This window comes from Megalops cyprinoides, chromosome 3, assembly GCF_013368585.1.
Source record: "Megalops cyprinoides isolate fMegCyp1 chromosome 3, fMegCyp1.pri, whole genome shotgun sequence".
Lineage (NCBI taxonomy): Eukaryota > Metazoa > Chordata > Actinopteri > Elopiformes > Megalopidae > Megalops > Megalops cyprinoides.
In genome coordinates this window covers 31,479,181-31,507,081 of record NC_050585.1, presented here as the reverse complement: position 1 = coordinate 31,507,081, position 27,901 = coordinate 31,479,181, and the positions used below count along the sequence as shown (strand labels likewise).

The following is a 27,901-nucleotide window of genomic DNA, read 5'->3' as shown; positions in this document are numbered from 1 at the left end:
GATTCCACTTGTGTAGTTCAGAGAGATAGAGGAGACTATTTTCATCATAATTGTGATTAATTATAACAGTGTTGTGATACTGCCACTTGGCCACACCATTAAACAAGTACAAAAATGGCAAGAGCATGAAGAACCACAAAGTCCAAAACTATCCAGGCAGCAGAATATGAGACATCTCCAAATAAGGATTGTGTGCTTTAGCAGTCACTGGCAGTCCTTAACATTCTGAAACTCAGCCAATAATACATGACAATCCTCTAACGGTACTTGCATATGAGGTAATATTCAAATGCCACTGTTTTCAGAGGTCAATACAGTACGCAATTGAAGACCTGAACACACAACCTTTCTATTCAGCTTTTAAGTGGGCGACTACGCTGCATATAATAGGCACATTATAGCTTTGACCCATGAAACTGAGAAATGTACAAGCGTAATGTTACAGGTCTCTAAATTGCAGCCAAGTATTTGCCTGTCGCAGAAGAGAGAGTTACGTCACTGAAGGACTGCCGGAATTCCCTGAGCCCTCCACTATCCCGGCATCCACCGTGTTGAACTGCAGCAGATTGACAAAGGGGAGAAAAGGAGAGAAAACAACTGGGTGGGATTTAAACAACAATCGCTGGCCAGCGTTATCAATAAGGATTGAAAAGAGGGTAAGTCGTATATTTAAAATGTATATGAATGTGCTAACAGGATAGTTGGCAAAGAAACTAGACTGGCAGCTTGCTAGCTAGCTGACTACCTTTTATTTACTAATTTTACAGCTGCCTATTTACCCAGTATCGCTATATAGCGCAAGAAAAAAGCAAGCTAGCTCGCCAATGAAAAGGGTCAAGATCGTCACGATAGGTAACTAGCAAACCACTCCGCTAGCTATTCTTTGTGAATAATAAATTGCCTTTGTTCGTCATCCATTGTTAGCTAAATAAATGCATACAGGGCGGTCTGAAATTACTTGGCTAGCCAATTGTAGCTAGCTGAAGTTTGGCATTTGGAAACAGCAGCTCTGCAAGCTAGTCTCATCATTTAACTGGGTTAGTTGTCTAATGTTATATAGCAACATCAGTTAGCCAGTTAGCTTCTTCACATAAGAAGTTCGTGTTACCTCGTTAGCTAATGCTAGCAAGTGTCTGCCACCATGCCAAGGCGCTTGACGATGGCTTGTACCTAATCGTTTAGAATATCATAATACACAATGTACAACTAGCTAATTAGCCAACTAGCTAATTAGCTAACGCGTTGATGTTGGTTTAGCTACTAGGTTTATCAAGGGCTTGGCTAGCTAGCTTGCTTGATAATGATAGATAACGTAGCTAGGTGACTAACCAGTAGACGAACTAGCCGTTATTCTATTTCTCGAACAATTAGATCGTTATCTAGCAAACTGTACCTATGTGTATAAATGCAGTGTAGCTGACTAGCTAGATTGTCATTTAAATTAAAATAGTCTAACAAGACAGTTAGATGATTGTGTATAGCAAACCGAGGCACAGCCAGCTACCGTTAGTAAGCTATGCGTGAATTGTTGTTGGCTAAAGGTAGCACTAGTTGTATGGCTTGGCAGCTAAAAGCTATTGTCTTCAAATAATTCTCACAGAGAATTGTCAACAGAATAGCAAAGTGCTCCGTGTTTATCTGATAGGATAAACTAAACCATATTTGACTCGACATACACAGAGAAGCTTTGGCACGTAGCTCTTGCAAAAGACCTTAGCCAGGAATGACGTTAGTGCCTGTAAACATACTCACGTGATTAGCCACGTGGAAGTGGCGACCAGCTGCTTGTTCTTTTAACACGCGCTCATAGGAACAACTGGTCGTTATACGACATAGGATGGGCTGGTACCGGACACATATCATTAGATCGTTGTATCCATATACGTTAAAGATTAGTGCATCTGCGTAAAGTCATGTTATTACTGTTGAATCTACACTGGTTGCCCGTGTACACCAAGTCTTAGTACTTCTAAGAAAAGACTCTGATAACACTCCCACGTCCCCCGCACAGAAATCATAGTTCATTTATATAGGAAAAGTGACGCACTGTTTACATCTTGTTATTTTTGTAAAGTGTGGGCAGGCATCGCTGACAGCAGTCAGTATTACAGCTCTTTAGTGCCATTTACCGTTACTTCAGAACCTTTCTTACTTCTCAGAAAGTACTTCTCATCTTTCTCAACTTTCCGGTAAAGTGTTGGATTGTACTCATAATGGCCTTGCTGCACCGTTTCAAAGCAGCAGCCTGTCGTTCAGGTGCCATTTGTGCCGCTCGTCATTTTAACCTTGACTGAACCGAGGTGTTTCGTATCATAATAGCTCCTCTGTGGCTCCTCTTCTTTCTCCAGGGTGTGCTTGTGATGCTGCTGAGGAGCTGAGAGGAGAGGGCGACCTGCGCCGGGGAGGGACGCTACACACTTAGTGAGACAGACAGAGAGAGAGAGAGAGAGAGAGCTGGAGGGGCCGAGTGCAGCGTGTGCAAATGCAGCAGCAGAGCCGGCAGCCAGATCTGGTGGAGGGCAGCCTTCCTGTGTTCGTGTTCCCCACAGAGCTGGTCTTCTACGCCGACGAGCAGACGTCCCACAAGCAGGTGCTCACCCTCTACAACCCCTACGAGTTTGCCCTGAAGTTCAAAGGTGAGGGAAGGCCTCAATGTCCATGCTGTGCTCGGCATCCGGCGGCGGTGCCTGCCGCTGCGGCTGCCTTTTGCGGGTTGTTGCGGTTGTTGGGAAGTACCGATGTGTGTGTGTGTGTCTGAGGGGCTTGTCTGTGTTCCCAGTTTTGTGCACAGCGCCGAACAAGTATGCCGTGGTAGACGCTACTGGAGCTGTGAAGCCACAGTGCTGCGTGGACATGTAAGTGATATTTTGGACTTGTAAGCGGTCGTCCTGTTTATGAAGCCACACACTGTGTGGCAGTGTAGCTTACTTACTACCGAAGTAAAGAACATGTCTTGTAACCAAAAGGTTGCTGGTTCCATTCCCTGCTGGGGTAGTGCTGCTGTACCCTTGGGCACGGTACTTAACCCACAATTGCCTCGGTAAATATCCAGTTGTATAAAATGGAAAAAATTGTAACCTATGTAAGTGGCTCTGGATAAGAGCATCTGCTAAATGACAATATTGAAATATGTCTGTCCTACTGACGGGAGTGCCACCCACTTCCTGTCAGTACCCCCTCCTCCACACACACACACACATTACTTTTGTCTTCTAGGGAGCTCTTTCACTGTATCCCTATGTTCCCTTTGTCCCTCTGCTTCCGCCCAGCGTAATCCGCCACAGAGACGTGCGGGCATGCCACTATGGCGTGATTGATAAGTTCCGACTGCAAGTGTCGGAGCAGAGCCAGCGGAAGGCCCTGGGCCGCAAGGAGGTAATGGCCACACTGCTGCCCTCGGCCACTCAGGAGCCCTCCCACTCCCGGCCCCAAGAGGAGGAGCGCAGGATGAAGGAGCAGCTGGCTGACAGTGCTTTCTTCGAGCAGACTGCATTCCAGCAAGGTAGACATGGCTAGCTGTAGCCTCACCTTACCTCCACTAGAGGGAGCTCACTGCTATATATGAATCAATGTGATGGCAGCAATATAAGGGTCTTGATATGGTTTCAACACCATGTACAGCTTTGATAAATCAATAATGATAAAATTATTATTAATAGCGGCCATACATCAGATTGACCACTAGAAGGAGAGGTCCACTGTTACTGTTTTATATTTTGAAGAAAATGTAATTACTTACAAGTAGAATCATTGCTGTTCTGAATTTGGCAGTGACTTTAATTTTGCCAAACTTGCCCTTGTTTGGTATCAAGAAAAAAAAAAAACATTGCTTACTGCTCATGATATTCTACTTGAGGAACAGGCAAGTGCTGCAGGTTCTTTTTCAGAGCACTAGGTGGCACCAACGACCACACTACCTAGAATTGCAGAGCTAAGTGTTAAACCCAAGCCTTTGAAAGTAACGAGGATCTGGCCTTCTGTTGAGCAGAGAGCCGGGCGCCATCGGGAGGTCCCAGTGCACTGACCGTCCTGCTGGGGCTGGTATGCGTGGCTGTCCTCATGCTGCCCACCCTGGGGGAGCTGGAGTCCGTTGTGCCTGTCTACCTCCACTTAAGTGTTAACAAGAAACTTGTAGCTGCTTATGTTCTAGGTGAGCAACCTCAGGAATACACTCTGAAACGTGGAACATGAATGAATATGAATAAAGATGAATAAAGATTAATAAAAATGAATGAATAAAGATTAAAATAATTATGAAGCACCGTGCTTAGAGGTGCACCCTACTGTAATGGGTAGGGTCAAACTGTGTTGGTTAATTGTGTAAACTGATTTGTCCTCACATCTTTTATAGAATGCATCAGTGGGTTGTGTTTCAAGCAAAATGACAGCAGGTTCCCACTGTGTGAATGTATACACTACATTTAAATTCAGAAAGCACTTCATATTTAATTGTGCCTAGATTTTATTGCCCTCTTGCATGTCACTGTGGTGCCCTGTCTGTTTTTACATTATATCTTTCTTTTCCTGTACAGGTCTTCTTACAATGGTTATTCTTCGAACTTGAGGTGCTGCAAGCACATTGAATGCCCAAGAAAAGAGAGGGAAAGGGAAAGGATGGGTAGAAAAAAAAGAGGACAGACACACACATTCTACATGTGTTCGTGAAGGAGGGGGGGAGGGGGAAAGGGGTCAGAATGTCTGGGGTTGGCAGGGAGGGTTACCCTCTGAAATCATGTTTTAAACTGTTTTTAAGATACAAAAGGTTACAACAAACTGCTACTTGTGCAAACCAGATGAAGAATGTCAGCTGGTACAGGGCTGGATGAAGCTCTGGTCCAACAGACAGAGATGAATACAGGGGACAGGATGGGATGGGAGGGCATTTAGGGTGGGTGGGGTGGGGGTGTGAAAGGGGTTCATAGAAATAAGGGAAATGTTTTATTAAAAGTGTTGTTCAACTTCAGACACATGTGCTTTGGTGGAACTTTTCTTTTCAACCCCCTGGAGCTTGGCCACAGATCCATTTGTCTACACTGTAGAACAAACCTTCAATACACAGAGCTTGAATATTTAATCACATTTCACCAGAGTCATAAGGACAATACTGTAGTTTCGGTCTCACCTGTGGACCAGTAGTGATCACCTACCGTACGGTTAAGAGACTAAAGCAACTAGACAACGAACAGCTATCTCTACAAATGCAGTCATTGCAAAGAGGTAGTCTGGAAATAGGTATAAATATTTGAGTTGTACTTCAAATATTAAATAAGTGTATAGTTTGTCCACAAGATGCAATCATTGCACAGTCTGCCACAATTTATGCAGCATTTTGAAAAGATCATATATGCAGATACAGAATATCACTGCCTTATATCAGATGGACCAGCCACTGAACAGAGGAGTTACGGCAACATCTCATGGTCATTCTTATATTCATGTGAAAGACATGGGAGTACATGCAACCTTACTGTAATACTTACTGTGGCATAAAGAAACATTTTTGAATTCAGTCTGAATTATAATCAGGTATGATGACTTTCTCAATGTCTAATACTGAGAAAAGGCCAGTCTAATGCAAAGGTGTTAAACTGTGTGTTTGTATTTGTATTCAAATAATATGCATTCAATAATGCAGAGGAAAAAGACTACACATTAAGAGGAAATTAATTAGAAAAACTGACTACGTTCACCCAATTATTTTTTCAGGAGACACAATAGCGTTCTACTGGAAAAACATCTAGGACATGAATTGACCAACTGACCATCAGCTCCACATAACCTGGATCACACACTGAATCTTTCCTACAGTCTTTTTGTCAGTATTCCTCTGCAACTCCCTGCCTGATGGAGCAGAAGTGAACAATGCCACACCTCACCACAGCAACATTCAACAGTGCCATTTCAGTTGTGTCTACCACAATTACATGCGACTTTTCAATTTTCCTTCACATACATAAACATAAAATATTGTCAGTTCAATCACTCAGAATAAGGCAACATCCACAAGTGCTGGTGGAGCAGTCTGGTTCAGTGAACATGGAGCGTCATACCCTACTACTGTAATTTGCACATGTAACAAGTAGAGTTAACACCCTCAAACACAATGTACCAAGGGATAACCATGAACACTTAACGGTTTACTTTCAAAAAAACTTTCAACATACTTTGCGTTAATCTGCAAAGGACAATTCTGTATTAGAAGTAACCTGTCAACCCCTGAAGATAAGGATAACCAAAGTACACAGACTGTACAACAGTTACAAGCAATGCAGCTCCTTTTACTAATGCGGATGCAACACTGACTGCTCCTCTGAAGGACTTGCTGTCAATTGGTGGAACTAAGAAATATAAGTGGACCTAAAAATGTAGGAACCAATTCTTAGTAGTGCTGTTATCAGCATGACTTTCTGACAAGTTCTTTACAGCTAACATGCTAAATTGTCCATTTTGCACAAATTCCTGCTCTACAGCACAGCTTCACATGACATGTCAATGGTCCTGCTTTACAGTGGATAATTTATTTTGTCACGTATGGCGCATAAGTCACAGAAGGGGGCAGGTGGAGGGGTTGACATACATCTAAGGAAACAAGTGTTAGGGATGCAAACATACACATACATTTAATCATTCTAAAATGAACACACTGACACACCACACACAAACAGACACACACACATACATAAACTGAAGTGACAATTTCCACCTTTTCAGCCAAAAGGAAGATGACTGATGGTGGCTGTCAGACTGTTTACACAGAAAAATCCAGCACCACACAGAATTTCCATCACATTTTTCTTTAAAAAAAAACAAATGACACAAACTCATATTTGCATCACTCTTTAACAGGATTCATCATTTTCTTTCTGACACACAAGAAAAGCAGGATAAATTTGTCTGACATTTCAATATTATACCACTTCATGCCTTAAGTTCAGAAAAAAACTAGCATGTCTACTTAAAGGTAAATATATATTTATAAAACAATTCCAAAAATAAAAATTAAATTACTACAACCAAACCGATTAACACTGACTTTTTACACAATTAAAATTGTATTTCGCTTGTAGATATTTTTTTGAATGGCACAAGGCATTACTGAATCAGCAGATGACCTTTTCCAGCCACTGAGAAACAATCTAATGCTGTGAGACAGTAAAGGAACCCCTTGATGTCTTCTCTCAGATGTTGATCTAATCAGCAGGACTGACCTGAACTAAGGCCTTTTTGCCATTGTTAATGAAAGCAGCTCCCTGTGCCCCAGCAACATAAACTGGAGATGAACAGTTATACCCTTTTGTAGTTGTTAAACATACAAAAAAAAAAAAAAAAAAAAAAAAAAAACAGTACAAAAACTCCTTACCTCCCCCATGTGAAACAAACTGTTCAGTCAGCTTTCTATTGTATTCTCATTTACAGTGCAGGTATAAAAAAAGCCAACAAAAACGTAAAACATCAAAGCGGTCATGCCTTACCACCAAAGCATTGTTAATTGAAGGTTCTCAAGGTTAACTGTCAGCTGGCTTCACAAAGACAAAGGGATATCTTGAGAGAGATGAATAGGCTTCCTGGCACCCCAAAAAGGACATTTTTCCCTTAAATCTGAAGTTCTGGTAATGTTTTCTGTGGTCTTACAAAAAACCGAACACCCAAATGGCAGTATTAAATTGCGTTGCATTGCAGATTGTGTGCAGTGCAGGGGAATACCATTAGTTGTCCCACAGTGTTGAAGTCCCGGGGTGAGGGTGCTGTCCCCTTGTGCTGACCCAGATACGACCGCGGGTAACAGCAGGTCACTCGGCCGGGCAGCCAGTGACAGCAGTACGAGACTAACATTACAGCCAGAACTGACATGGGCGTGTTCAAGTGCCAACAGGAGTAACACGAATCCAACACATGGAACGCCCTCACAAGAGGACACGAGCTAGCCTATGACACAGTCACACAACCAGATCACTGGCCTCCAGATGGATACTGGGATATTCCCATAGGAATTCTCCACCCTCCAACCCTCTGAGAGGGACACTCCCCTGCACACTCTTTTGGAAGGGGAACAAAATTTTTCAAGCAGTTTTCCAATTACCTCTTCAGAGGCAAATGCCAGTCCCCTGAGCCTACACTCACTTCAGAGCTAATAATATATACATACTTACAAACCATACAAGTAGGATCAAATAAGTTAAAAACCATATGCACACAACAAATGTTGGTAGTTCTGACAGGTCTCATCTTTGTATACTTAACTGGAAAATGTTTTGTTTTGTGTAGTCCTGAACTGCTTCCTTTTGGGAGCTCACTTCAAAAATTAAACCTGATTCATTTTATGCATCAAGTGCTTTCATGCACAATTCACCATAACAAACAGCAGCCTGCAAGCCTAGAACTTGACCTTCTGCTCGATGACGTAAGACGTCCTTACAACCAGCCAGAGATTTTCATTAGAGTGAACAGATCTGTATAAACGGTTTTGCTCAATTGTGAATAGAAGCACTTGACGCATGTGAAAACATTTTCATTTTTGACTGAGCGAACTGTGGAGCCGATGTGTTTGTTCCTCCAAATTTTTGGAGAATAATATGACAGTGCAGAAGGGGTGGGGGAACTGAAGCTCTGCTGACTCGGCAGGGATGGGCATTAGCACCTTGTAGTCATTCTATATATAGCAGCTGGTGCTAACGTTCTCTGCGACTGCCCCTCTGATCCACAGTGGCCCTCTCCCACAGGTTAGTGAAGTGCATTTGCAGGAATAGCACAACACACACACACACACACACACACATGCACACGCGCGCACTCTCTGTCACACACATACAGAGTTCAGCTCAGGGGGTTTCTAATGTTCTCCTATAAATAACCCCGTCTCCTCACCTTCTAACACCAATTGCCCCAAAAGCAATTCATAGAATCATTTCATTTCAAAAATAAAAAAAGCAGATGGGGGGGGTGAGGACTGCCTAAAATTAGATCTGACACATATACAGTCGAGGCTCCCTTCCCTCCCCCATCCCTTTCCCTCATTTGGGTGACAGGTCCTGTAGTGGGGTGAAGGGGGAGGTGCTGGGGGAGGGGGAGACCCCTTCCATTTTGGCAGGAGACCCTGACGAGGATCCCACACTGCTGAGGCTTCCATCCAGCAGATCTGAGGATAGACTGAGAGCAAGAGAGGGAGGGATCGAGCAAGAAAAAGAGAGGGGGGGGCAGGGAGAGGGAGGGGAACAGCTTAAGTTAGAAATATGGACAAAAGCAGAACTGTTAAGGTTCTGTTCAAACAATATTTAAAAGGCAAAACTGGGACACAGGTGCACATCCACACACTCAGCAATAAAATAAAGAGGGAAAAAATTTCTTTAGGAGTTTGAGGATATAAGGGACCTTGCTCCATTTTCCCTTATGCACGCCACAGGGGTGCACCCCACTTCACAACAGTGTCTGAATAAAATATTGCAAGCATCTGGCAAGTCATTTTTCCCTGTTCACACTCGCACACTAACAACCAACAGTATGTTAACAAACAGCAGAGAGGTGTATCTGAGAAAGATACACTAATTGCTTCCTAACACAACTGGAAGAAATGGACAGCCAACTAGCTAAAACAACAACTTAGCTAGGAAACAAACTAATGTAAAGTCTGTTTAATGGGACAAAAAATTATGGCTAGACAAGTAATATTTCCAAAGATAAAAAGGCATGTAAATCAACAGCAACATCTAACTGGCTAGCTAGCAAGATGTACAATCTAATGGTTGTGACCCTTGAAGCTTTATCCAGTACTAGGGAAAAAAAAAAGATGACTGAATAGTAACATAAGCATTCAAGTGAGAAAATGGCTTTTGGCTTGTCATCTTATCTGGGTGACCCTAAAAGTACATTTCAATGGATAATTTAAGACCGCAGTATCCATTTAAAGTAATATATATTTTTGTCAGACAGTATTACTTGCAGGACAAACAACAGATGAAGGAGAGGCAGAGGAGACGGAGGGAGTTCTCACCAGGCGCTCAGGTCGGGCAGCTGAGATGCCTCAGATGACAGCATGGTGGTGGTGCCCTGAAATAGTCTCTTGGGCTGGCTCTCTGTCTCCATCTCTCCTGCATCATGGACGTAACAAGTCAGAACAAGCAGGCGGCTCGCTCTCCGCCGTGCCGTTTTACCTTCTTTCAACTGTAGACTGCAATGTTTCACTAAGCAAACTTATCTCCTTCCATCAAGAAACAGCGTTCCCCACTTCTGCCCACTTCTCACCGAAGCGCTCAATTCCTCGCTAAGGAACCCCGCCCTTTAAATGTGAATGTACTGAGAGCAGTAGGCCTCCCTCTCAGCCATGTTCAGTGTGTAACCATCCCACTCCCCAATGAAAGGGCTGACCCACCTTTCCTTTTGATGGGTCCCAGAATACTGGGCCTGATGCAGTTACTGGGACTCTGGCTCCTGCGGCTGGCCATCGTCAAACAGGACACATGGGGGACAACACGAACATGAGAAAACCTATTAAAATGAAGGCTAACACACATACGCTGCCACCAGTCATCTATATGGAAAAAGGCTTCAATGCAGCGTTTCATTCAATATCCCTTCAGACAAGGAGAAGGAGGGGACTGGTTCATTTCTGGTCGTTTTTATCCCCCAGAACAAGACAAAATAATTGCATGCCTTTCAATCACTGATAATGGCTTTCAAGTGCCTTCTGATGAATATAAACTGTAAGCCATTGTAGGATCACAAAAATCACTGCAACAAAAAGGGTAATACTCTTCAACAGGAAACCCTTTCATTCAGCTATTCTTTCATCCATTTATTAACATATTCCAGCACCAAGGGCACTCAGTGTTTAGGCAAAAGTCTTTGTTAACACCTGAACAGGCCCTTGCCTTAATATGGACTCCCTCTGGTGCTGGAATCTAAAGAAGTAAATGGATAAATGAAAGAAAGAATAACCAATGAAACACTCTTCTGTGGGAGGTTGGAGTGCACGTCCCTCCACATGGCATTCATTTTGTTACCTTTATTAGTGATGAGCACTTCATTTGAAGGCTAAAAAATGTTAAACAGGAGACACTCATTAGGGTGTGGGGGGGGGGGGGGGGGGGGGCACTGCAAGGGGTGGCCTCCATCAAGGCTACTCACTTAAAGCGGCGTGTGGGGCTGGGGACAGGGCTGGATGTCAGGCCGTTACTATTGACCAGAATTTGCAGAGACGGAGAGAAACATTGCTGCGGGATCGAGATGGTGAAGAAGGAAATCAATGTTATTCTAATACCACAATATCACTTATTATCCAAATGAACGAGCGCAGGCATGAACAGACGCTGGAAGAGAAAATGATCAGGGACAGAAGCCAAGAAGAAGCAGAAGAACAGGACTCTCCAGGACTGGCTGAAAACACCCACCTTCTTCCCAATGCCTCTGGTAGGGGACGGAGCTGGCGACACAGGCACAAAGTCGATCCGCTTCGGGGAAGACGATGACGATTTGTCAAAGTCGTTGTCACTCTGGAGAAAGAAGGCGAGATTAAGCAAAAGATCAAGGCAGTACTTTCATTAGCATGATGAAGATTCTACATCACAGAGCGAGCATTCAGTAGCAACGAGTGTTGGAGTATTATACTACCGGCTCAGCCTGTACTTGAGAGACTGGCGGCCCTGATAACTCCATGTGTTTTATTATAGCATGCCCATTAATGGTCCATACTCCCTACTGTGGAGAGAGAGGGAACTGCTTCAGCAACAACTTGCGTGGAAGCCCATAGGAACATGCTGACAATAAACGCATAGACAGTCATTAATTTTGAAGTTAACTTCCCTTAATGAGAGCACATAGTTTTTTTGTTTCTCACCAGACTGAGGCTCTCCTCCCACGTCTGACTCATCTGCATGGCTGCCTGCACCTCACTGCAGAGAAAGAGTGGATGAAACCAGCTATACATCTACCAGCATCACATTTGACTTGTCACAAAGCCTTCACAAGAATGGATAAACAACAGACTTAAGCACTCTCCATTGACTTGTATAATCCCCGATTCATTTGGGTGTTCAGGCCGGGCCCACCTCCCATTAAGTATCAAAAGCACTCAAAAGGAAGGAGGTACAGGTGTCCATGGGAAAAGGAGGTTTTGTTTCCATGGAGACTCACACCTGTTGGCCACTTGCAATTAAATACAGGTACAACTCCAGTTAACGTTTGCAAGGTCACTGTTTTGAGAAATTTCGTTACTAGATCCATTATTTTGCATAATATTGAGATGTGTGCTACAACTTCAGAAAACCTAGGTAATTAGCAAAACATCCATGCATATTAAGAAAAATATCTTATGCAACTCAAACATGAAATGTACCATTTATACAACTTTATACAGAACAGAGGGCCAATTCCATTTCAGTTAATTCATGAACTGAAAAATGGCAATCATTTTCTATGAATATTTTCCAATTAATGTATTGACTTCTAATTCATTACTTGAAATGAAAGAAAATGAATGGAATTGACCCCAACTCTGATATAGAGCACACGTTAATTAAGATACATCAATGCTCATTTCACTCCAGGCTGCTGCTGTAATTGCCACAAGCTTAAGTCCAACTGCATTCTGCACTGAAGTCTTCACCTTTTGCGCCCGATTTAATATGGCTCTCACTGCCGACTGTGCTGACTTGAATTACTGCCCATTCCACCCTCCTTCTGATCTTCATTGTACTATCTACAGATTGATTTATGTTCCTCCTTTTCTCAGGACGGGAAGTCGCATTAGACATCCATTTGGATGCCAGTTACTTAATCATGGCCATTAGTGAGAAACTATAAAGGGAGAAGCAAGGCAGTGATCAGATATTTAAAAAGAAAATTCGCAAATGTCTTCACCAGTTCACATTTACTTAAAAAACAAAGTGAATCTGCACCATTTTTAACCATGCCCTGAACTTTATTTAAAATAATAAAATTGTTATAACTGTCGTAAGAGCTTCATTCAGCAAGGTATTACTCATCTTGGCTGTGAAAATTGGACAACAGCCAACACTAACAAACCCATTTCACCTGAATGGACTGAATTCTCAGAACTGAAAGATTTAAGGAAAAACAAACTTAACAGCCTACACAGTTAATTGTAGGGAAAGTAAGGTTTTGTTCCTGAAGAGCAAATTCAAGCCAAGGAGGATCTCTGATTCTCCATTTCATTTGTCAAAGTTACAACTGAAGGAGAACTACCACTTGACGCCAATATATGCTTCACTAAATGAAATGGAGGTGCAGGGGGGTTTCTAGGGCACCTTGTACATTAACTTATACCTCCAGGATGATGTTCAAACCGCTGAACTGTTGTGAGCAAAGATCAACGCAGCAATTGCGAAACATAAACATCCTTCCTGCACTTGAAAGTCCAAGCTAATTATCCACAGCAGATGCATCTGTCTCTTATCCATATGCATTCCCTGGATGAAGCGCTTCCCTGCTCCCCACGTTAAGACATCTGGAAGGGTTGTCACTCACCGCTCGTGAGCTGTCTCTCTGTTCATCACATCTACACCCTCCTCCTGTAGGATCACACAAGCAGGACCGGGAGTTAGCATTCCGCCACCACTCTTTCACCCGCTTTTACTGTAAGCAGCCCTGATCTCCAAACAGCACTCAGCAGCCAAGCACCCCACCCCCTGTTCTGAGCGCTGATCAGAGACCAGTTTCTCAGAGCTGCTGGCCGCAAGGTAATGGTCATTACCAATCCAAATGGTCTTTTCCAAGACAGTGGTATATGGTACCATTGATGAGATGTTAGTCCTATCATTAATATGGGAACAGCCGCCCCCACATGACATTTCAATGAACAGAAAAAGACTGCAAGAGAACAAAAACTAAGCACATCTCTAAACACCTCATGTAGCCTAGATCTGACTGATCGGAAATGGACCCACATTTTGTTACTTGAGTTTACTGTAATGGTACAATACAGATTTTTATGGCATTGTTTCTCATGTTTAATCCTTCCTTAGTGAACACAGCCTAACAGAATGCAACTGACTGTACTTTTATGTGTCTTGTGCTGTGATCTGCACAAAGAGAGAACAACAAAGGTACAAGACACGTGTACGATAACGTGTCTCCATGGTGCATTCTGCAGGAGAAGTAAACTGTGTCTGCTGATTCAAAGCGCAAGCAGCTTACCTGTTTGATCTGGTGGAGTCTGGTGCTGGGAACCCGGATGGGAGAGGAAGGAACCATCTTTACAGGGCGGAGATGAGGAAATGAACAGAAGGAGGGATAAGAAAGTACTGAATGCGAACAGCAAAAATCCCTCCCCTCTAACAAAACATATTGGGTGCATGGTCTCTGCCCACATTCATGGAACTAGGGGTGACAAAGCCTGAATGTGAAAGATGCAGTTTTTGATTATTCCCACCTGCCTACATTGTCCATACACACTGGCATCAAGGAGGTAGAATGTACTCTTAGGTATCTTACACTTAATGTTTTAACATGAAATTCTTTAACAGCACAGTGCTAATTTCAATGACATTTTCACTGTATTTGCCTAAGCAGTTCCACAGATACCTCTACTGTAAGGATGCCATGTGACAGTCAATAGGCTTACTATTCAGGCTAATAGCAGGCATGAAAAAACATCCCACATTCCCACAAACCTGTATTATCACAACCTAACCTGTGAACCAGCATGGCATTTGTTTTAAGTCAAGCCCGTGAATACCAGAGTAATGCATACATAACTTCCCATATTGAGACCTTGGTCCTCTCTGTGTATCAAGGTTTTCATTTCAACTGAAACTGTGAGTCTCCAATAAAATTGTAAAAAAAAAAAAATAATACTGAAGTGTCAAGTTACAATGACCCTCAGTGATAACGGCCACATTATGCCACAAACAGGATTGCATGAGAAAAGAACATCCAGTACTGCTAATCAGCTACCAGGTGCCTAAATTAATTTTTGGTTATGTGATTTGTGACAACTGCTTTAGAAGAACAATTGCATTTGATTCACCTATTGATGGACGGGTAAAATTGCACTGGAGTCTTACGCATTAAATGTGTGGACGCCTAATTACAAAACCTGAACACACAGCTGCAGAAAATATAGCAAATCAGGGAAGGGTAATGAGCTTCCATTCTGCTCAATCAGCTGAGAGACACATTCATCGAACCGCTTAAATGCATGTTTTTTTGGAATCAGAGCAGATTAAGAGATTGGTTGGCACAAAAACCAGCATAAACAGGGTGACCCCAGGAATGAGTCTGGGAAGCACAGAACACAGCAAGTGATTAGTACCCCCATCAGTCATTGTCACTTTCCCAACTTTCTAGTTCTGTGAGACATCTTCTGTGCACCATTCTACCTTCTAAGTTCTGTAGAAAGGCCTGTCAATGCATATAGGTTATGCGAGGGTAAAAAAAACACTGGAGCAAATTACATTTCATGCTATCTCCACTTCAACATATCTCAATGCTGTGTCTCACACTCTCATACTGAGGGGTTTAACCAAAAAAAGCCCCAAAGATAATGCTTAATTCAGAGTCTGTAGCACAGCAGGGACAGCCATGGTATCGCATCACTCTAAATATGAAATATGTAAACCAAATGAGAAACAGCTGCATCTTTCAGGTCCCGTACCAGGCTGGAGCGGTTCACTACGGTGGTGCTGTTCCTGCGGCTCCGAAGGACCTCTCGCTGGAACACCAGTGAGTTATCACTGCAGACAGGAGAGAACTAAGTATCAGATTTGCAAGTTAAATGATGCAGCTGATGGATAGAAACAGGCAGTTTCAGTATATATGTTAGTACCATTCCTTTACATTTTATGAGAAATGTTAATTAAAACACAAAAGAACCTCGTTGTTGGGGGAACAATCTATTACATTACATATACTTTTTAGGGAAGATGATCTGCCAAAGTCATTGTCACTCTGCGAAAAAAGCCGTGGTGAAATCCAATACTTTCGCCCAGATTTTACTTCATAGAGCGAGCATTCAGTAGCAACAAGTGTTGGACGGTTATACTACCAGCTCAGCCTGTACTTGAAAGACTGGCGGCCCTGATATCTCCATGTGGTTGCTATAGCATGTCTGTCAATAGCTCACACTCCCTACTGCAGAGAGAGGGAACTACAGCCCAAAGACCACTACATGCAAGGATAGGGTACTCTTATCATTTAGTGCGAGACACAGCAATGGCAAAGGGCAACACCAATACTTTAAAAGTTACACTGTAACAGCAACGTTAACGTTAGCAAGCATCAATGTAAGGATTATCAACTTGCTCAGGAGGTAAATCAGCCAAACAAAACCGACCGTGGACAACAAAGCAAGCCCAGATCGCCAGCTTCATCCACAGGTGTCATTTGTTCCAAAACTTATTTGAGTAAAAGTAAAGCAAATCCTTACCTTAAACCGTTTATCATCGGGGCGCTGTTGGATCTTCTCAATTGTCCGTCGCCTTGATTCAGTGACGACGCTATTTCAAGGTCCAGTTCCATCTTTTCCTGCGCCATGACTCCGACTATGTGCAGTAGCTAGCTAGCTAACTAATGTTACAGATGTCGTCACATATGCAACTTCCCAAGTTAAATGTTGGCTAGCGAAAATTGCGTCTAAACTCGCAAGCTACCGAGCTGAAGGCAATAGCTTCAATCCAAAATTTCCTTTCCTTTCAAATACAAGTTGCTTTATGGCCAGCCAACTGATTTAGCACATGTCGGAGAAACGAAAGGTAACGTTGGATTGCTGGCTACGTAGATAGCTAGCTTAGTATAGCTAGCTTAACTTGCCCGTAGTAAATTCAAATACGGTTTCATGTTTGTTTAGCTTTATCTACCATGCAGCTGCCTTTCCAAGTTGCTCCAGTTACAGAGAATTTCTGATGTTAATATTCTGTAGGTTGCCAAATAAAAAATAAAAACTAGCTATTATATTGACTATTAGCTAGCTAACCAGACCGGGCTTTACTGTATGGTATTCTCAAACAATACTCGACACTTTTCCTAAATGGGGATGGCCCATGCACCCCCATCGAAAGTAAGCGCTAACACTCACAACGGCAACAGTACGTGTTTGTAACTCAAGGGGGGAGTTAGCTAGCTAGCTGGCTGGCTGGCTTACTCGGTTTGCACTAAATTACCTCTGGCTAGCTAACGTTACCGCCGTTAAATTATAATTGCTAGCCACTTTTACATAGCTGGCTATAGCTATTCCTTAAAGTACCTAAGGCCGCCAGTTCAGCATTCAAAGCACTTCAACTCGATTCAGATATGAAGGGCAGAACTAGAAAAAGAAACTGACTAGCCAACTGGCCAGGTAAAAGTTGCACAAAGCTCTAGATTGCTACCTAGGTAGCTTGCTAGCTATACTGGCTAGTTAGCTAGCATTCAAGCAAGATTTTAAGACATTATAGCGAGCTAGCAATCCCTAGTCAATAATGTAATCCCGATACATGTTCATATTTCGTCCAAAAGACCAATAACCTACTCATTCCAGAGTTCCACAAGCCTCCACTCTAACGACATATTTTCCGGCAAAAATAACGGAATAAAAAACGAATCGGTTATTTTTTTCTGGAGATCTTATTTCTATAGTCTGTTTACCACTCTGCCTCTTGTTGCCGCACAAGTCCTCTCAACCAAACTTCCCGCCCCTTCTCTTGCCTTCTTGGCTGACTGATTATAACTTAAACCAATAAAAAACCCTCTATTCGCCGGCTAGTCGATTTTATAGGCAGTTGAGTAACCAATGAGAGGGACAGTTGTATACGATTTCCTGGAGAGACCGTTCTTTTTGACAACGCCCCGCCTACCGTTGAAACAGTACTCTGAGCAGAAACGCTAGAAAAGAACGCATGCGCATGCTGTGAATACTTCAACCCAAGTAACGAGCTAATAAGTAAACACAGAAACTACTCTACACATACGCAAAGTGCTATTAGTAGTTCTTCATGCCACGCACACTACCAATCAGTAGTCACTGACACCGTATTATATCTTAATTAGTTAGATAGTTAGGTCATATATCACTGCTAGTTGCGATTTACCTTTGCAAACACCTGGTACAGACGATTCAGGAATAGCTACAAATTTAACAGTTGAATATCGACCACAACTTGCGACAATGACATTTGACGTTGCTGTCCCTACTAAATTATGATTCTTATTGGCACTTCAGTCTAAAAGACAAGAGCCTACAGATGGCGATGCAACTTTTGACCACAAGAGGACATGATGGGATTACAAAAGCTTCAGATACCTACTTCATTCAGAGCACAATATAGTCATGTCTAGGACATGATGAGTCTCTTAAGATCAGACCTGTATCTGCCCCTTTTCGTTTTCTTTAGCTTTTTGGAAACTGTAATACTATTTTAAGTTTAAAATGTCCTATTTCAGATGGCTCAGCTCTAACTGCCTCAGATTACAAAAAAAAAAAACTGGATAAAATTTGGGTATAAAATGATTACAAAAGAACTGTTGGTTCACTATGTCATAGGTGCAGGTAGCAGGTCTTCTCACTCTTCGGTTTGGCTCCACAAAAGCTGAAGTCGCTGTTGTTTTTGCGCTGACGCACTTATATTTGTGATGACACACAAAGGCGTGATGAACTGGCCGTTGTTCGTATTTGTCTCTTCTCCACTTTAAAACTACCCACAGGGGGTCCGCTTTTTACGACTTGCTTTTTAGCATGCATGCACATTGTGGATCCACCACTGCCGCATGTTGACAACATACAGCTACTTAGTTCACGGCCTGGTGTGAGAATGTAGAACGAGCCATAAAGCCTTGGAAAAGCCAAACAAACCCAGCTATATCATCCAATTCTCAACCATGATCAGGATTTCTTTTCCCACAGCAAGCAGCTATTCCATTGACTGCTCACAGAGCAGCGGGGCTCGGCCTGCACATACTGCTGCGTTAAGCGCAGTTGAATGACTGAGAAGTGGCATATCGCAGATGTTTTTAGTGTTCAGTACCAGGTTTGACACATTTGCTAGCTACTCTCTAGACCAGGGGTGGCCAACCTAACCAAGGGTAGGAGCCAGAATTGACCTTTAATGTCAAAGGACCACAGGGAAATGTTTTCAAAATTGCCTTGCCTTATTCATTTATTCTAATGTGAAATGCTCTATGATTTCATTATCATTATCATTTTCATCACCTATGTATTCTGTTCATCTGCAGGTGAAATCTGATATATTTGACAATTGACAAGGAGGGGGTGTATTGGATTGGCCTGCTGTCCAATCAGACACTGCAGTTCTGCTGATGTGATACTCCTAGTGAAAAAACAGAGACAACCTGAACACTCTTTGCTCACTGGCTCCTTAATGTTTATCTTCACTGTAATGGCTTTTAACAGGGCCTTACAATTTCATAGTTAATGTAATGTTACCTCACTGTGTAATGGATTTGTTTTTTCCCTTCATACTCATTTTAGGGGCTACACATTAACCTCTGAAGGGCTGGTTTAGATTATCAGCAACATGGCAAGTTTTGCTGGGCTGAACAGCTTTTTCTTAACATTAGAAACAGTTTCCTTATATGCATTATATGTAATACGCTGTTCTGTCCAGAATTTGAGAAACTATATATTTCACACATGAGAAAAAACATAAACCAAAAAAATGTATCAATGTAAAACTGAATATATCATATTTTTATTTAGTTTGCACACACAACAGAAAAGATAAAACAAGATCGATGTGACTAACAATAATATACAAGTGTAGGGTGAGGGAAGACCCAAAAAAGGATTGTTCTGCTATGTTGACACTCACGCTATTTTCAGAAACATAGTTCAACAGAGAAAAAAAAATTAAAAACAAAAAGACAAGTACACAAACGGGCAATCAAGCTCAAAATAGAAAAGCACACACAGACTACAGGATGACTAGAAAGTTGTGGAAATGATTGCATTAAATAGCAGAAATAGTTCAAAGTTTTATTTGTCACATGCCAAGGTACAATGTACAGTAAGCAGTGAAGTGATGGTCGGCAGCAGGGCAGACTGTGCAAAACTCACAATAGAAAAACAATATATAATTTAAAGAAATAACTTTGAGACAAAAGTGGTCTGAGATACCACTTGAATGCTCAGTGAGCCTACCCACTACTCCCTGCCCTGCTGCGTGGCGAGTACACTTTGAAATGAAGTCACTTATAATGCAGCACCGTTTTGGTGAGATGTGCTTTGGAAAACATCATCATGATATAGGTCACGTAAGACTGCTGTGGTGTTCTTACTTGAATTTTCCTGTTTTTTTTTTTTTTTCTTCAACTGTATCAACTCATATGCACACTCAGTAGCCTGGAATTCTTTGTGTAAGACAGTTTTGACAGTTTGTATTGGGCCAGTTGTGGTAAAGTACTAGCTGAGCGGTACAACAGGAGGATGGGATTTGACCCTTGGCCTTCAGAGTCATTACCCTTCTACAGCTTAACTGTAGATTTGAACTGCGAGGCAGGTCTATACTAGTGTGTGCTATAACAGCTGGAGATCCCATCTGATACTGTCAGTTCAACCTTCTGCATATAATCCTTCTTTTCACAACTCATCAAAGCTACCCTTTATGTGAGCATATAGGAGGTATTGAAAACGGTATAGAAATGTAACCTCGTTGTAGCATGATGCACTATATTTCTGTGTGTTGCGCCCACTGATTCCTCCATCTTTTCATTAGACCTCTTCCCTGTTCCTCCATTCTGCAACACTACCTCCACTCAGCTCGGACTGGTAATGTGTTTTGTCAGGGTCACATGCTATCCAGCAATGTGCAAGGCCCTCTCTCTGTCAGTGGACACTGTCTCCTTTCTCCATCCCTAATGAGAGACACGAGTGGCACAGTGAGGCGACTGGGACATTATCCAGGTCAGGTGACACTGACACAGGGTAAAGAGCAGGAGGAGAGAGAGGAGGAGACATTGCAGAATTGTGGGAATCCCCCACAGGCACTCATGTTAGAAATCTGGAAGCCCTCTGTTCAGTTCATGAGGACATGATGTTACTGTGGATGCATACCCTTGTTCTACACTCATTCAACAGCACACTGTGGATATACAGTATGCTATAATGCAGCCACTCTGACATGTGAGTTGTCTATGAAAAAACACTGCTTAAATGCCACTTCTTCTTGTTTTCTGAAAACTCATGTTTTGTGTGTGAAAGACAACTTGAATGTTATGATGAATGTGACATCACACCATCAGTTCTGTCCTCCATAGATGAGTCAAGAAGTAAAAAATATCTTAAGATGCTTGTCATAAGTGCTTTGTTGAAAAAATTTATTCAAAATATTCAAGTGTGGACTACCTATATTCTCCAGGACAACACCCATGTGTACTTTACCCCTTGTATCTCCTTCCATAAACTTTCACACCTTGGTCATTTGCATACTTATTTGCCTGGAACATTTTTTTTTTCTGTTAAGCTGATCTTGCTCCAAGCAAGTTGCAGTTGTCAATGTAGAATATGATCAAAGCATAAATTCCTTTATAATCAGTTTTAACTACATGCATCATCATATCTTAATGTAGGCTATTTAAGTGAAGTTTTTGCTTATTTAAGTGTTGTTGTTCCTCCTTTTCAGCCTTTAACTCACCAAGCCATTTCCTTTTCTAATAAATGTGAAGACTTCAAAGAACATTTGTTTCAGTCATAGATCACATTTTGTCTGATTCACATGCACCATTTATCTATGTATTAATGCCAGTGAATTCAGCATATCTAGTTTTGTTTAGTTCAGATTTTGCTACCAATAATTTATCTACTGACAGGCAGACAACAGGTGGGGAGCATAAATTATTTAAAGGCTTTTCCTGAGGCTCTTCATCAAATGCAACCTCATAACAAATGAGATGAACCAAATAATGGTGATTTGGGTATCATCTCAGCTTAAAAGGAGAAACCTGAATCTGTTGGATTCTGCATTAAAGAGCATGATGGCAATGGTCTGAAATTCTCTTTCCCTTTTTCCAGAAAAATACCACAGCACAAGTTTCAGAAAAGGTATTGGTTCATGTATGTCTATCAGACAGCCCAGCTGTATAGGAACCAACAGTGAAATTTATGACCATATATACCTTATCTGGTACTATTTCACTGGCACAGAGACACTGGGCGAAGTTGGTAGAAGGCCGTACTCTGAAGTAGGTACAACTTAATGATATCTAGGTGGGCCATGGCATGCTAGTGGGAAAGGGTATCAGTTGTAATACTTTTTTGGGAGTGCAGTGGTATGCGTAGAATCTGCTTGAAGCACTGCATTGTGGGAATGTGCACAGAAAAGAAATGATGAACAATGCACGGGGGGTGAAACAGCTGAGCACAGAATGCAGAGGGCACTGAACTGTCTAATCAGGTTTTTTGCTGAATTCTACAGAAACTATTTAGGACAACACCCAACCAATGAGAAATCAGACCAGAAGGAAAACTCATTATGGTTGCCTGACCAAGATGAAAAAAGGTTCTTGTTAGGAAACTCATAGGTTGGGTTTCATAACAAACATTCTTATCTCCTCTTTAACATCATTGTATCCAGCTGTCCTGGAAGAGGTTGAGCTGGCTAGTGCCAATCACACTTCTGTGTTCATGTGAAATATCTGTTCTGAAAATTTGTTTGTGTAAATAGGTATTTAAACAAACAAATATGAACCGTGTACAGCCTTTTTCTCTTGCTATCCTTGTAGCACAGCAGCCAGTGGCAATATTTCTGCCAATAATGAATTTCATTTCATTCATTAGCAGTCATAGATCTTTGCTTCTGCATTGTTTCACTTACTTAGAGTAGTGCAGTAAATTGTGTAAACTGTCTGCATAAACAAGCTCTACTAGTACAATGTGCCTGTTTAAGTAATTTAAGGTTATAGAGTAATAGTTGAATTAAAGACCATCCAATCTGAAATGCGTGTCACTTTTTTTCCTGTCTGTATCTTTTTAATCTCCTGCCGCACTTCCTTGCATTCTTCACTGTTGCTACCTGGTTATGTTATTGTTTGTGGAGCCATTGGTTATATGCAGTCTGATGCAGGTGGGATCACAGCAGGTCATGACTGACTCATGTATCAACATCAGTGTGGTAAGATAATCAGAGGAATGCTCCTCAAATCCGAGAGCAAAATACTCTGGAATCTGAGCTGTGGAGGTTGGGGTGGGTACATTGCTGGTCAAGGCAAGGGCTGTGCCGAGACCAGTTTGCACTGACCCACCTTAGCCGTAGGTTGATAATGCCTGAGATGAGCTTCAAGTGTTTTCACAGCATATTGTGCTGTCGTCCAGCATTGTCCGTATGGTACAGTCACCCAAGTTAGATTTGCATGTTTAAATAATAATGCTTACTCCTACTAAGGTAGCATGTTCTTCACATTTGATCAATGGTTCACACTACAAGGATTAATATGTACACCTCCAGTGCTGCGCTGGACAGAAATAACAACAATGCAAGCATCAGGATTTCCTCCCCATGAAATACTAGTCACCACTTCATGTCATTTCAAGAGCGACTGCTCAAGGTCACAGCTGTGAGAAAGTTTAGTGCATTTCTATAAGAGTTCAGCTCTGTGGGAATAGAGTATAAGTCTGTGACGAGGCATTGCAGACCTTCGGTGCATGAGAGTTCAGTGTAGATCTATGAGATGTTAGGTCAGTGAGATCAGAGCCAAAAGCAGGGCCTTTCAAAGCGGCAAGTTGAGACCTGGCCCATCATCATAGATGCACAGCCCAGACCAGGAAGGAAATGGAGTGACTCAAGCTGCTCCCTTCACAACAAAAACAACAACAAGGCAAAAGTGCTGGGGTCTGATGAGGCCAAGTCTGAATCCCTGCATGTCCATATTTGTCAAGTTAATGCGGCATTAGACTCACAGTCAATCATGATGTTGCAAACAAAATAAATTAAACTTCAACAAACTGAATTTTGTAGTGTGTGATTTGAGCAGTTTATTACACTCCATTTAAAAAAAAAACAAAACAGGGAGAACATAAAGGATGAGAATCACATAATACTTCATGATGTAAGTGAGGAGTAGCAACATTGAAAGGTAATTGAGGAGAAACTGTGGTATACCCCTAAAAGATCCCAATTTAATGCATCTAAATTTAAAACAGGAAAAGTTTTGTACAGTTCCATTGAAGCTTAGATCTTGTCAAAATGTGCTTCCCTATTCTACTGGTGTAGTCAGTCAAGTCAACTGTAAACAGTTTTGAGTGCTGGTCAATGGAGTCAATTCTTCTCTCAGTTGAATAGGAGGAAGGCGCAGGAACATAACAGTCAGTCAGAAACAGGCCAGATCTCACAAATCCAGTCCTATAGTAGAAACACAAAGTACCACGAGGATTCTAACTGCAGAGATGTATCCAAAAAAAAAAATGCATAATGTGTATGAAACTTGAATGAAACATGACTGTACAGTAGAACACCATTTTCTGACTATGCTAATGTCACTTTTTCCATGCCTTGAGTCATTAATCATTAAAAAATAATATATTTCAGGGCTTGTGGGGCTTTCGCCTCATTGAATTAATAGGAAGTGAAACATTTGTTCACATGTGTTGCAATCGGTTACATCTGTTTGTGTTTTACTGGTAATGGTGTGATGTGTGAAACCAACATTATTCTGCAGTTTTCTCTATCACACTGTGACTGCGTTGTGACTCATGCACTGCGCACTACCCATGGTGCCATTTTCCTTCTTTGGCTACAGTGTGTGTGTGTGTGTGTGTGTGAGAGAGAGGGGGGGAAGAGTGTGTGTGTGTGTGAGAGAGAGAGGGGGGGAAGAGTGTGTGTGTGTGCATGGTTTAGCAAGAGCAGCAACTATGCTTCTTCAGTACAAATTCAACTTTGAAAGATTCCCATACACACCCCCAATCTCACTCAAATTCTGGACAGAATTTACAAGTCAGAAAAATACAGAAAATTGAGAAATACTTCTCTGATGCATTACAGAACACAATAAGCCCTAACGTTTGTGATGTTTTTAGAAAAAAAATTATATATATGTTGATAATGTGACCTCAGATTCTGGTCAGTTCTATACTAGATCATCATCATTTTTCCGCTATGCTCACTCTTCTGCTATATCTCTAAATGTTAATTGATGTAACTGAACTTCAAATGAGTAGACATTCAATTACAAAATCATTTCCAGCTAAGCCAGTTCCTTTCACAACATGCCTGATCAAATAAATACAATCTGCGTTCAGTTGTTTGTTTTTGTTTTCTATTTGCAAGTACTTCACAGCTTTTACAATTCAGGTCTCGGGTCTCATCTTGAGCTTAACTAACTCATTGTCTTTCCTAGGACATGGTTAGCAAGGGGAACTGATGTGACGTTCACGTCAAATATAGTGAGCCGTTATTAGTTGCGTGGTAAACGATGGAGGGGGTTCAACAGGAAGGTGCTGCTCACTCAGGCAGCTAAATATTCGATTAGAAATGACAGAGCAACTTAAACCAAAGACGCAACGTTATAGAAAAGAAACATTACATTGGGTCTTGAGGTCATGTGCGTATAAATGTGACAATTTCTGTTGTATGTCCACCCCTACACACAAAACAACTTAATGCAGTTTATCTGTATAATAGACGTATTTGTCAAATAACTGATAGCAAATAATGAAACTTTTAGGCACCAGAGACATTACTTCTCGGTACGTCCGTGGAAGTACGACGCAAGTTTTTGTTTCCTTGATGAACGTTACCATATTTTGAACACTGAATTCTCCTTCGGAAAGCATATGGTTACACTGTACTGTGCTTGAATGTAGATAAAATAAATGTGATATTTCGCGTTGTAAAAAGTCCTAACTACAAACGCCCGGTTGACAAATGTAACGAGACGGGACGATATTCTCGTAACCCATATTAAAACGTGCCACGAGTCCACGACAAGAGGGAGGGTTTCGAAATATTACCAACAACAGCACACACTACCAAAGGGGACGTTCATCGCCTGTACTCCCACAAACCTTTGCTGCAGACCTTACAATGAAATTTAAGAAGTTTTTTTTCTCGTTTCGGCGCCATTTTCGATTGGGCTGGAGGTGAGTTTGGATTTTTCGGAATTATTTTTTCAGTATTTTTTTTTTTACTCTCTCACCATGTCTCTCCTTGTGTTATTAAATAGCGTTTGGTGGAAGCACCTCGAAATTGTAATCCGTACGGCTACATTTATTCTGTAATATTAAACTGTCTGACGGCTTACTCTTTGGACGCGATTTTGTACCCTACTCGTTTTGCTGGTGTTTTTTAAAAATAAAAGGGAACGGAATTGGTACAAATACAAGCGCGTGGTAGACAAATGAGAGTTATTTGATGAACGGAAAGTTTTAACTGGTTATACTCCAAACAGTTATTTTTTTTCTACAAGTGATCTTTATGGCTAACCAATATGGATTAATTTGAAGAACTTTTTGTTTTTTAACCATAAGCGAGTCGTTTAAATCGGGGACTACTTCGATTGTACATAAACCTGTGGGAACGCACAGCAATAAAACAAAGTAGAAGTGGACTCAAACTACGTAGCCTATAAGTTAAATTTCAGCCATGTCAAAAGCTCACTTTTCAATCAAAAATATTTTGAATTACTGCAACTGCGGGAGTAACAATCGACATTAGCGTAGGCTACTACGCAGAATGTTTTAGGTACTCTGTAACATTACGTACCCATCAGGTTAATATATCCCATCTTGTTCGTGAGCTACATATTATTTTGTTAGTAACATTTTCTTACTGTCCCGTGTTTCCTTACCGGGGGTAGATAAAATGCAAAGAGCGACAGTAAAGTTGGTAACTTAATATCATATGACTTATTCTTAAAATGACTGTTAAGGCCTACAATATCTTAAAAATTAAAGGTAGTTCGAAAGAGAATGATTTGATGCCCAACAAATAGACAGTATAGGCTACTTTAGCTACCAATAATTGACTCTTGCTGGACAAATAATTGTGTTAATATCTATATGACAAAAAGGAAATATATAAGACTTTGTAGTTATGTATTTCATGTATGTATAAAGAATAATGTAGACAAATCTTATGCAATTAGAGGCAAACAGTGCTGCTGTGTTTTTCGCGGGAGCTTGGTGATACTCGGGTTATTCAAGATACTCCAGTGTGTGAAAGTGCTACATTTTCATTTGTTGTCCATTGTAATTCTGGCATATGCTAATAACCTATTCCATTTATTCCACGTTGTCAAAGACATGAGTAAAACAGACGGAGCTCACTCAAGTGACAAAATGACAGACGTGTGTCAGTTTCCTCACTTTATTTAGATGTCTTGCGTCACAGATGCATGTTTTGAGGGACAGAAAGTTATGGTATCGGGCTTGCCTGTGCATGTCCATCCGGCGGAGTTCTCATTGGAGCTTTAAAGCCACTGACAAGGCAGCCAGGCGATAACTCATTTTCTGGCCTGGAGGGAGATTTGGTCCGTCTTCCCCCGGCTACATACGGCTTTTGACACATAAAAACCACAAATTCGCATATCGATAAACAATTTGTTGAAGTTTTAATGTAAAGATTAGCAGTCATAAAGTATTTTCCTGTTTCATTACTTTAATGCTTTCAAATTCCAAAGACTAGACTTTTAACGTATGACTTCTTATATAAATAGTTGGACATGAATTTAAGAGTTATTGCTAGATGTTCTGGTTTAATATTACCCAAAGTGACATTTTTTGTTGACAACAGCATGGCATAAAATTAATCTCTCTTTTTTCTTGTGTTAACAGTGAGGGAGCTCTTGTGCCCTCAGAGAAGTCCTTTGTGGGCAAGTTGAGGCCTGCTCCAAAGATAAGGTGAACTGCGTAGATTTAGTTTGCCGTGGCTTTTGCTTTGCTGTTCTGCTAGTGGCCAGCAGGGCTTTCTGCTGCTTACTCACTTTCTTCCTTCTATGGCATGACAAAAAGGATCCTCCCAGCTCCCCC

The 27,901-nt window shown here is 41.6% G+C and overlaps 2 protein-coding genes and 2 non-coding genes across 5 annotated transcripts; 1 reads left to right on the top strand and 3 right to left on the bottom strand.

The window, feature by feature from the left end:
* Nucleotides 1-340: 340 nt before the first annotated feature.
* On the top strand, nucleotides 341-4,874 carry mospd1 (motile sperm domain containing 1). Of its 2 annotated transcripts, none has more exons than XM_036525246.1 (6): nucleotides 341-656; nucleotides 2,349-2,636; nucleotides 2,780-2,855; nucleotides 3,270-3,502; nucleotides 3,989-4,150; nucleotides 4,533-4,874. In XM_036525246.1, exons 2-6 carry the CDS (start codon nucleotides 2,483-2,485, stop codon nucleotides 4,562-4,564), a joined length of 657 nt encoding a protein of 218 aa, XP_036381139.1. In that variant the 5' UTR covers nucleotides 341-656; nucleotides 2,349-2,482; the 3' UTR covers nucleotides 4,565-4,874. The 2 variants fall into 2 exon arrangements, with proteins under 2 accessions (XP_036381139.1, XP_036381140.1); XM_036525247.1 differs by lacking the exon at nucleotides 341-656 and adding an exon at nucleotides 765-852.
* Nucleotides 4,875-8,267: 3,393 nt separating this feature from the next.
* On the bottom strand, nucleotides 8,268-17,384 carry LOC118774953 (protein FAM122A-like). Its single transcript, XM_036524587.1, has 10 exons — nucleotides 16,379-17,384; nucleotides 15,608-15,686; nucleotides 14,149-14,205; nucleotides 13,480-13,523; nucleotides 11,831-11,885; nucleotides 11,385-11,486; nucleotides 11,122-11,207; nucleotides 10,367-10,431; nucleotides 9,989-10,085; nucleotides 8,268-9,147 (listed from the first exon to the last, which is right to left on the bottom strand). Exons 1-10 carry the CDS (start codon nucleotides 16,483-16,485, stop codon nucleotides 9,012-9,014), a joined length of 828 nt encoding a protein of 275 aa, XP_036380480.1. The 5' UTR covers nucleotides 16,486-17,384; the 3' UTR covers nucleotides 8,268-9,011.
* Nucleotides 11,583-11,724, bottom strand: LOC118775788. Its single transcript, XR_005004854.1, has one exon. It is a non-coding gene; the product is annotated as a small nucleolar RNA U109 (small nucleolar RNA).
* Nucleotides 15,976-16,126, bottom strand: LOC118775789. Its single transcript, XR_005004855.1, has one exon. It is a non-coding gene; the product is annotated as a small nucleolar RNA U109 (small nucleolar RNA).
* Nucleotides 17,385-27,901: the final 10,517 nt, after the last annotated feature.

What these genes read in the sequence shown, in the direction of transcription:
- mospd1 (XM_036525246.1), top strand. Translation starts at nt 2,483, where the DNA reads ATGCAGCAGCAGAGCCGGCAGCCAGATCTGGTGGAGGGCAGCCTTCCT. An exon ending in GTTTGCCCTGAAGTTCAAAG is followed by an intron (nt 2,637 to 2,779) that starts GTGAGGGAAGGC and finishes CTGTGTTCCCAG; the next exon opens with TTTTGTGCACAGCGCCGAAC. An exon ending in CCACAGTGCTGCGTGGACAT is followed by an intron (nt 2,856 to 3,269) that starts GTAAGTGATATT and finishes GCTTCCGCCCAG; the next exon opens with CGTAATCCGCCACAGAGACG.
- LOC118774953 (XM_036524587.1), bottom strand. Translation starts at nt 16,485, where the DNA reads ATGGCGCAGGAAAAGATGGAACTGGACCTTGAAATAGCGTCGTCACTG. An exon ending in CCAGAGGCATTGGGAAGAAG is followed by an intron (nt 11,208 to 11,384) that starts GTGGGTGTTTTC and finishes TCGATCCCGCAG; the next exon opens with CAATGTTTCTCTCCGTCTCT. An exon ending in CTGCCCGACCTGAGCGCCTG is followed by an intron (nt 9,148 to 9,988) that starts GTGAGAACTCCC and finishes TCTTGCTCTCAG; the next exon opens with TCTATCCTCAGATCTGCTGG.